The sequence below is a fragment of the Pygoscelis adeliae genome, unplaced genomic scaffold, assembly GCF_000699105.1.
Source record: "Pygoscelis adeliae isolate BGI_AS28 unplaced genomic scaffold, ASM69910v1 Scaffold465, whole genome shotgun sequence".
Classification (NCBI taxonomy): Eukaryota; Metazoa; Chordata; class Aves; order Sphenisciformes; family Spheniscidae; genus Pygoscelis; species Pygoscelis adeliae.
The window spans coordinates 451,727-461,532 of NW_008824812.1; the positions used below are offsets into that span (position 1 = coordinate 451,727).

The 9,806-nt window shown below is 45.7% G+C and overlaps 1 protein-coding gene across 1 annotated transcript in view; it reads left to right on the forward strand.

Annotated features, from left to right (window-relative positions):
• ARHGEF9 (Cdc42 guanine nucleotide exchange factor (GEF) 9) overlaps positions 1 to 9,806 on the forward strand; it is a 194,620-nt gene that overhangs the window by 119,440 nt on the left and 65,374 nt on the right. The window contains exon 4 of the mRNA XM_009324258.1: positions 9,316 to 9,495. Coding sequence (XP_009322533.1) covers positions 9,316 to 9,495 — 180 coding nt within the window. The remainder of the gene's footprint in view (positions 1 to 9,315; positions 9,496 to 9,806) is intronic.

Sequence of the window (9,806 nt, forward strand, 5' to 3'; positions counted from 1 at the left end):
CTTGGTTATCCATGAATGGGTCTCGATGTTACGGATTAGCTACACCATGGGCATAGGGATGCTCAGGATGATCTCCGTGCAGCTGAGTGCTGTACCTCCTCGCTGGGTCCCTTAGCTCAGGGCTCAGCGCTCCACAGCAGCCTCTTGCCCCTCACTGTACATTCCCAGAGCCTAATTTATATATCTTTTGTAATATCCGTTTTGCTTATCTGCGTTATTCTGCACCTTGGGGAATTGGGAGATAAATGTATCAATCTTTTCCCAAGTCCTGCAGTGGTCCGTACACAATGCTTCGATGTTATCTGGCACAATGTTTGCTGTCGCAGGGAGCAGCGGGGCTGGGCTGATGCTTTATTAGCGCTGGAAACATTGCTTGGTAATCCTGACTGCTTCTCCCACCCATACAGCATATTGCAGGCTCAGCCCAGTAAGATTAAGCTGGGCATAAATCAAAGCACAGCTTTGGCCCTCTGATCACAGGAAGGATTTCCAGTACAACTCTAGGTCTTTGAGGTAGTTACGGCCTTCATTTAGGACTGTGAGGAGTCCCTTCTGGGGTCAGAAGACTGGGATTTGCGCGGGTATTTTAGGTTTAGATCTTGAAGAGTATTTAGACATTTGTTTTCCCTGTGCTGTAATGAGGGATTCATGCTGACAGCCTGTGTTGGCCCCAAGTCAGTAAGGCGCCGTGAGCTGTTCTCGCTGTGTTTGACAAAAGGTGCTGTTTTCCCCGGAGCAGTTTAAACTTTGAGTCCCGGAACCGATCTCATAATTTATCTGAGTTAAAAGATTATGGTTAGTGGTTATTCGTAATTACTCTACATGAAAGATATGTCATCAGGCAAGGGGAGGCTTAATGTGCCCAGTATGCAAAAGGGATTGGAAAGCAATTACGGTGACATATGCACCATCAAAGTGGAGGGCTCGCCGGTGCTCCAGAGCATGGGCAGTGCTTTATTGCGGTAACTCTATCTTGTTACTAGGCCTTTGCCTCATTGCTGCCTTGGTTTTATAGGCACTCTCAGCTCTCCAGTTACCGTACGCAGCTCTGTGTTGCAGCTATTATTATTAATAGGAATGACATGGACAATAACCATAAGAAGGTGGAGAGTAAGACTAATACCATACCCTGGAGTCTACTACTGTGCCCTATATGAGGCCAGGTGATTTCACGTGTGCCAGGCAATGTCTTTTCAAGAAAACTTAAATCAATGAAAAAGATAACTCAGTCCTAATGAACCTTTAAGTCTGTACTGATTCTCCACCTTTAGAGATAGATAGATAGATAGATAGATAGATAGATAGATAAATAGATAAAGCTTCCAACCAAGTGTGACAGACTTTCCAGAGTACGGGGATATCAGAGGCTCTCTCACTCCAATCAGCCTCTTTCAGCTGAAATCCAGCCATTAGTCAAATTCATCAAAGGGCTTGAAAGCAGAAAGGGAAATTCTTTGCCTCGTGCTTAACCTTTGTGTGATTGCACCTCTTCAGAGAATAAGCAAATCAAGTGGAAATGCCCTCCCATTTGTTTTGTGAATAAGCCGTGCAGCGAATTCACTATGATTTGGCATTATTCAGTTTGTATAATTTCTGACGAGAGGTTTAAAAATAAATACACAATCAAAGGGACTACTGGGAGATGGTACAAGAGCAAAAGTACAACATGATGGGGTGGGGTGACATTTTCTTGTATGCTTCCTTTTTGTCTGCTCCGTCAACTGGGTGAACCTGCCCTAGTTGTGAAAACCAGCGAAATGTTGGACTGAAACATGGGCTGCAGCTTGTGTTCTCTGGGCGGCTCAGGTGAGCACCCCATCAAACCGCTCCCGAGCACCCCATCAAACCGTTCCCGTGCTCGTACCGTATATGTGGTTTTCATGGGGGAGGCGTACGAGTGGATCTCAGCAGGGCTATAAATGCCCTCCTTGGGAAATCTTTAAGATGACGGCATTGCTGTTGCAATAAATGGCCCCGTGATTAACAGCCCTATCAGTCTGTGTTGTAAGCATTACTGCTCGTGAAGGAGCAATGCAATTAAAACACAGGAGGGTAAAGCAGCATGAGGTGCCTTTCTTCTGGGAACACTGGAAGCAAAGTTGGTATTCTCATTTGGCTGGGGGTTTGCAGATCGTTTGTGTCTCCTGTTCTGCTGGGGTTACTTTGAACATTGATTTCGTTACTCTGAATGCCAGCTCTCTGTATATTCTTGTTTGAAGATGTTATGGCTGCTGCCGTTATGGAAGGGCCTGTTGAATACAATGGGAAATGCTATTGTTATTTTACAGTGCTTTTATGTTGTCTGAATAAAGGGCATGTCTGTACACGAACAATTTGAACAAATGGCGTAGTCTCACCACATTTCTCCATCTCCCCTTCACAGTCTGCTCCCTGTTCCTGCCGTCCCGCTCCTGTGGAGGAGTACATAGTTTATGTAATGCTGATTTGAAAGGGAACTACCCAGAGCTTTTTTTTTTTTTTTTTTTTTTTAACTATTATAACTCTATGGATGCTTTATTAAACATCTAATAGAGAAATATATCCCTGCCTTAAGATTATTCATATTACTCAGAGGCCATGGTCCTAGAAACTTTGTAGGTACTTTGAATTTTCTAAGGAGATGGTCATCTATGGTAGATTTCTTTGGGGTTTTTTGGGAAGGCGGCTCTTCATTGAGTGAATTTTGGACTAGTGAGAAACTTTGTGCTGGAAACTCAGTGCAGAATCTCGTGAGCTAACGATGACTCTCCCTGGATGAGGTATGGATAGGTAATAACGATTTGTGTGGCCTAGCCTCAAACCAAATCACCCCCCAAAAAGATTTTTGCTATTTTGTGCCCATTTCAGTCTCCAGGGACCAGTAAGTCCCTGATTTCTTTTTCAAGTTGGCCCATAAGAAGCCAGTAAGTGTTGATTAGTTGGGAATACTTAGCAAAATTTTGCAATAGTGGCTGATTTCATTAAAACATATTTCATACTCGGCTGCCTCACTGCGGGCAGTTGCTGAGAAGGAGCAGATGTTGGCCTCCAACTGTGCGTCGTGGCTTTGGAAGTGAGCAAAGTCAGGGAAAATGCAGCAGATGGATCAGAGGCAGAGGCTTACCCGTTCCCCAAACTCTTCTTCCAAGCTGCCCCATCTTGTAGAGCTGGAGCAAAGTTCCGTTGCAGTGACACAGCCGGTTTGTGGCTGGTAGATTTAAACCCTGCAGTAGCCTGGAAGAAGTTGTAAGCATTGGTTTAGAGGTCACGTTCTGAAATGTACTTCAAAAAAACCGTCTTAGCCATGATCCTGGGCTTTTTTGATCCAGATGTGCTATAGATATAGACTGTGAGATAGGGAGTGACAAGGTGTGTGGGACCTGCTGCTGCAGGAGGGTCTTTCATGGAATCCCCTTTCCCCTCCTCTCCTTTGGGTCATACGGGTTTGCTCCAGGCTTGCTCTAGTAATGGGGTCAGGCAGAGTGATTCCGCCCTGTCATGTAACAGGGTGTTGTTCCTGTTATTCCTTCTATTTTTATTTTCCTGCTTACTTTGGCAGGGAGAGTTATTTTGTCTTGATAGCAGTGCCACAAAGCCATGGCCAGAAAAAAAACTTGCAAATTCCAGAGTCGAACTACCACATTTGAGCTCCTCTCTTATTTTCCTTGGAAGCTGCCCCCGTGGCATTAATGACAATCCCTCCCCCTTGGCTGAGGCCTTTGGAAAGCACGAGGGAAGGAGGAGACAGTTGAGATCATTTGCCAGATGGGCATTTCTGAGCTTTCCTGACACTAGCGAGGACAATCACAGCTAGGTGAGCTCAGCAGAGGTTTTGCAACGATGTACCACGGCATGTTTGCTGTGGTACAGCCTCCAACATCCCTGCCATGGCACGCCATGGTGTGCCAGGGTCAGGAGCCCTCAGCTGGCACGCGCTGACGGCACTGCATCCCGGAGGTGGTGACTCGCAGAGTCCTCTGAAACCCTTTTTTACTGTTTGTTGTTGTTGTCATTTTATTTTGGCAGCACCTCTAATGTAACTCGGTATTTCCAGTGGCCACGTTCCATCCTGGAAATAACACCAGACTAGAAGAGAAGGGAAAGTCCACATGGACCTTAAGTAGGAATGATTTAATTCCTTTCCACTGACTTTACTTGCTATTGTGAAAGCATTCACCTGTTGTACACGGGTGTTAGGAGTGTCTTAAATAAGCGTCTTCAGAGTGAGGGTTTGTGACTGAATTATTGGAGGTTTACAGAGCGCTTTGGAAACCTGTAGTCAAAATCCCTGAAAAGGCTGATGCGATCCTGGTGATACAGTGATAATAGCCCATGTTCTTGCTCTTGGTGTGTGTTCCAGAAACGTGTCAGCTGTGCATATAATTAGAAGGAGCATTGTCTTTATTCCCTTTTTCTCTTCCTCATTAAGTAAATTTATTTGTGGTGCTGGGACATAGAAGCGGCCCCTCATCTGTCTAGCCTGGTACTTCTCTTCAGCCATGACCAGGTGTTTGCTAGGAGGTGAAGAAGGACCCATGCTGAACAGTGACTCTGGTCCCTAGTCCATGCCCAGCATCCCGATAGTTAATCTGGTCTTCTGCGCGCTGAGAAAGTTTTTTCTTCACCCCAGACAGACAGCGGTTGGCAGTCCTCTGAAGTCTCCCGTAAAACAGTCAAAATTATTCTCAGGTCTGTTGTTAAGAAATGCTCTTGGGCATTTCTCCTGCACTGTTACATGGTAAAAGCGTCGAGGAACTTTTCTCTTTGGGCTCTTTAGTTTGAACAACCAACTGACAAGAATAATTGATTTTAGTGGGAACTAGGACGTTCACCTGGAAGACAAGCAGTATCCAGGGTATGTCAAAACCAAATGTATATTATCACCTATTGCATTTCTTCTAGCTACCTCCCCCTTCTTATGAGTAGGACGCTTTTCCCAAATATCTAAGTCTTCATTATTGTAAATTTACAAGGCTGGGATTTTGTGAATTCTTCCGATGGGCACGGAGAGCATAATTTTATTTACAACCACCTTCGCATACTGAGAAACTGCTGTGTCTGGGGGAGTGTGATTTAATATTTGACTCTTCCTATTGTGATTATTGTTGTTAAATCCAGTTCTTTATTACCCCTTTTCAGTGATGGCCAAATTGTAAATGGGATGAACGTAAGATGTTGGAAATGTAAACTTCTGCATCACCCAATTAAACACAGAGAAGTAGTAATTTCTAGGGCATGATTCACCTCACTCGAAGGTAGGCAACTGAAATAGCCGAGGTGAATCACACTCCAGATGTGTCTCTTTCTCTTCACTGGTTAGAAAGGAGTCCAGATGACTGTCTCAGATGCTGTGTGGCAGGCATCTAAAATTACGGGAGGTAAGTCCCTTTCAAGGTCTTTGGCTGAGTGTGTCTGACCACAGCGCTAAGACCCAGATTTGAAACCAAGAGACGTGAACTTTCTGGAGCGAAGAGCTCCTATGTTGAATTCTCTCAGAAAATAACATTTTATCCTGACCTTTCTCTAGTTCATCATCTCTTGCTGCTGCAGATGTCAGGATCTGTCTCTGTAACCCTGCCCTGAAAGAGTCAGACGGCTCCACAGATGCAGCAAGATGTCTTGCAAAATAAATTAAACTGGATCTTTTAATTTTAGGCTCTGACCTTCTGTCAATGGACCCAGCACGTGCAATGGCTGGAACTCGAATTCTGCCATCCCATTGCTGTCCTTTTTTACAGGCTGAACTGTATTTGTGTTTTGGAAGGCCAAGGCTTGCTTGCAGGCTTCCTGGCATGTGGATCCCTTTCTTGGGCTAGTGATATGTGCCAGGGGCTGGAAAGGACCAGCTAAAGGGGCCTTTCTTCTGTCTGCTGGCACTAGACGGTGAAAACCAAGAACTTGCAGCCTTTCTCCTTGAGTATCAAGAAACACCTTGCAAAGCCACCTCGGCTCCTGACGTCCGCTGAAAGCATCTTCCAGATCTCTGCGTTAAGAGCAGAAAAAGGCCGAGCACACCCCCCTGCTTTTCTGGCCCTTTGCAAGTCCCTGCCAGCCCTTGCACTGGCCAAGCTCCTTGGAGCTTGGGATTTTGTGCCTCAGGCCCCCTGCTTTTCTGGCCCTTTGCAAGTCCCTGCCAGCCCTTGCACTGGCCAAGCTCCTTGGAGCTGGGATTTTGTGCCTCAGGCTCGGAAATGCACTTTCGCAAAGTAGGCTAGGAAGCTCTAAAACACTATCCCTCTGAAGTTTGGTTTCAGTGACGTTTCTGTGGCAGTTTGTGCCCAGAACTGCCTGTGTGTGAAGTGACAGCAAAGTCTATGTCAGCTGAAGCAGAAAAAGCAGAAACACGGCTTCTGCGTAATAGCTCCGTTCCTGGTTCATCATCAGTGAAAAATGGACTAAAATACCCGATGGCACTGACAAAAGGAACGAGTGTCAGGCCAACCTGATTTATTTTGTGACAAGAAAACTGACTTTCTAGACAAAGAGAATGTACTCTACCTCTTTTATTTAGATAAGCTAAATGCAAGATCACCATGAGCTGCTGGTGGGAGGTAGCCATGGGAAAAAGGGGGAGATCTTATGTCTTACTGCAAGATTTCTGTGACACTGTAATAAATATTTCCTGCTGTTTCACAAATCTCTGGTAAGGTCTCTTTGGGAATAGAATTTACAGTTCTGGTCATCTGTGTTCAAGAAAGATGCGGGCAAAATATCTAGATGCCGAAAAGGGCTGGTGAAATGCTCAGGGGAAGGAAGAGCCGTCTGCCAGGACAAGGCTGAAAGAGCAGAGCTTGCTTAACCTGGGAAACCACAGGCTGGGGCGAGGAGGGACAGTGTCCATAAATACGGCAGAGGGGAAACACTAGGGGAGGAGAAGAGCTCAGTCCTGGCAGAAGAACAGATGACTGTTAACTGGTCTTGAATGTATTAAGGGGGTTTTCTTCAGCTGTGAAGTCTTCATTCCTTCCAGATCTGTTCTGGGGTTCTTTGTGGTTTAAACTGATTCATATTTATGAAAGCATCTAGAAATCTTGATTCAGAGCGATGCGAGGTGTTGTGAGGAGGCACTGGAACATATCACTACCTGGGTTGAGCACTCAGTTGTTGCACTGGAAACAGAAATCAATCTTTATAACTGTTATTTTTCCAGATGTAGCTACCCTACTTTGCGAAGTGAGGGCCCAGAGCTGGGGTGAACTGAGGGCCCTTACCCATCTGGCTTCAGCTGCCACTAGTTTGGATGGGGTCCTCTGGTGCCTAGCTCCTTGCAGCTCTGTACCAAATGCCCAAACGTGAGAGAAATCCACTCTAATACAGCAGACACCCTCTGCGATAAGTTCTGCAATCGATTAGCTCCATTGCTTGACTCTTCAACGAGAGCTTGCTATTAACCTTTTTTTCTGTCTGCTATCAGGTGATCTTGTGAGGCTCGTGTGTGGAAATCCCCTATATGATATACAGAGAAGCCACGTTTCTTTTACAGCTGATTTTGAACTAGAAAGGACGATTTGTCAAAATCGAAGTAGGAAGAACATTGTTTTACTTTATCTACTGCAGGAACAAGAGGTCCGCTGACTAGATACATCTTGGCTTTGAGGATGAAAGGCACTAAGTGTCAAGTTAGGCTCTCTTAGATCTTGCTGCTTTACGTACAACTGACTCTGATAATTGAAGAGCTGAAACTGCAACTGTAATTGTCACAAACCTAAGGAGCTTGATTTCTTAAAAGAAAGTCAGTTCAAGGAAAACAGTAAATCAGGTCCTTTAATCTGTTGACTGAATTGCCTGTAGGGACTTGAATGCTCTTATATGTTTATGCTGAGAACCCTGCAGCAGTGCTAGAAGGCTTACTGCAAGTTCTTACTGTGCAGGTAGTTATTAGCAGGCATTTTGGTAAGCCAAACTTATAAAAGAGCCGTTAAGAGCACTCTAACCATTCCCAGTGCTTCGGCACTTACATAACCGCTGCGACGGGTTATTGTCTTTGTGCTTTGTATTGCTTGCCTAAATTGAAAGGGTATCTGTGGCTGTTAAAGTGTTGCCATGTGGAAGGTCTGTAATGGTTGCAGCGCTGAGCTCTTTGTGAGCTGAAATTCTGATTTGGAGGTGAGCCCAAGTGCATATTCAGTGCGTCTCAGACGGCAGAATTAATGAACAAGGTTCAGGGTGGCTCTGACAAGCTAATAAGCATATGGGTAAAGTCTATATTTGCTAGGGCAGTCTTACTGTTCAGTGCAGAATTCCTGCAGTGGATGAAAGATAAACACAATTTATTATTCTGTTAAAAAATACATGACTATCATTCTGAGGAGCAGCGGGTGTCCCAGGCATGGGTGGATGATTTGTCTTGTGGATGCACAAGCATCAGTGTTCGGATGGGTCCTTCCCACAAGCATTAGGCAGGAGTTTTATATATATAAAACTAGGTGGCTCACAATGAAAATGAGAGCTGGTTAGGTCCTTGCCGTGGTGCTGGTCCAGCTCTAAGGCAACCATCTGCTCTACGTGGAGAGACGTTCAGTAGGTCCTGTCGGACGCAAGTCTGGCCTCAGTCCAGTTTCTAGTGGGCAGGTATCTGCACCCTGAAGGCTGTCACAGCAGCCAACGCCGGCAGGTTTCTTGTGGGCAGAGCGAGGTTTGGATGTGCCGTGGAGCTGGGCTGCGCTCCAGGTTGGGTCTGAAACAGGTCAGCAGGATGCCACTGTGCCCTTCTTACCTGCTGCGTAGCTTGAAGGTTTCAAAAGCAAGGGATGTCAGTACATCACCAGCACTAAACAAATACTGAACTCTCAGTTTAAAAAAAAAGTGTTCTTCTAAATACGTTTGCAAACTTTGCTTGGATTTGCATGGAAAGCCTTCTGAGCCTCAAGCTGACTTTTGATCCTTTAACTGAGCAAACTTGCTCTGAAACGAAAATTCCTTTGCAGGACACCATCGCTTGGTTTTGCCATTTTTGGGAAGTCCCAGCTATACATTATGCTAACCGAATTGTACCTGAAAGCCATGTACCCTGACAGACGTGCATGCTCATAAATACGGCGTGGCGGTGGCGGTGGCAGGGGAGGTTGTTGCTTTTCCCATGCGTGGGGCCAGGACCCGAGAGGTGCTGAACATCCACACGCGATGCTCGCTTGCGTGGCCTGGTTAGGAGCAGAAGGGCGGTCTGCAGAAATGGTCGCAGGCTGGATTACATCACGTGAGGGTGAAATTGTTATGGATTGGAATGGAGGAAAATTGTTTTACTTTGGCTGAGCGCTTTTTTCTGTGCTGCTGCTGTGCATGTGCTTGCGTCGGGGAACCGAGCTTTTATTGACTGCTGGTTTTCTGTTTTCAAAGCTGATCAGTGGTGGTTCTATTGTAAGTGCTGAGGCAGTATGGGATCACGTCACCATGGCCAACCGGGAGTTGGCGTTTAAAGCAGGAGACGTTATCAAGGTCCTGGATGCTTCCAACAAGGACTGGTGGTGGGGTCAGATCGATGATGAAGAAGGATGGTTTCCCGCCAGCTTCGTGAGGGTGAGTGACTTTCTTCTTTTTACCGCTACAATGAGTCACTGCCGACACTGCTCGGACGGTCAATGAACTGGTTACTGTGTTTGTTATCATTGCTGCTTATTTCCAGTGTGTCTGTTCTCTGTTTGAAAAATGGGGAGCAAAGAAAGTTTCAAAACAAATGGGAGTGGGGTAGAGGGAGGCTGGAATAGGCTTTGCTTTTTATGCTCTTGGGATATGGAGTGGCCTTTCCTGTGTGTCTCAACACGTTGTAGCCTCTCTCCTTAAGCAGTTCTTTGGAAAACCAGTTAAGTATTGTGCGGGCTACGAGTAGA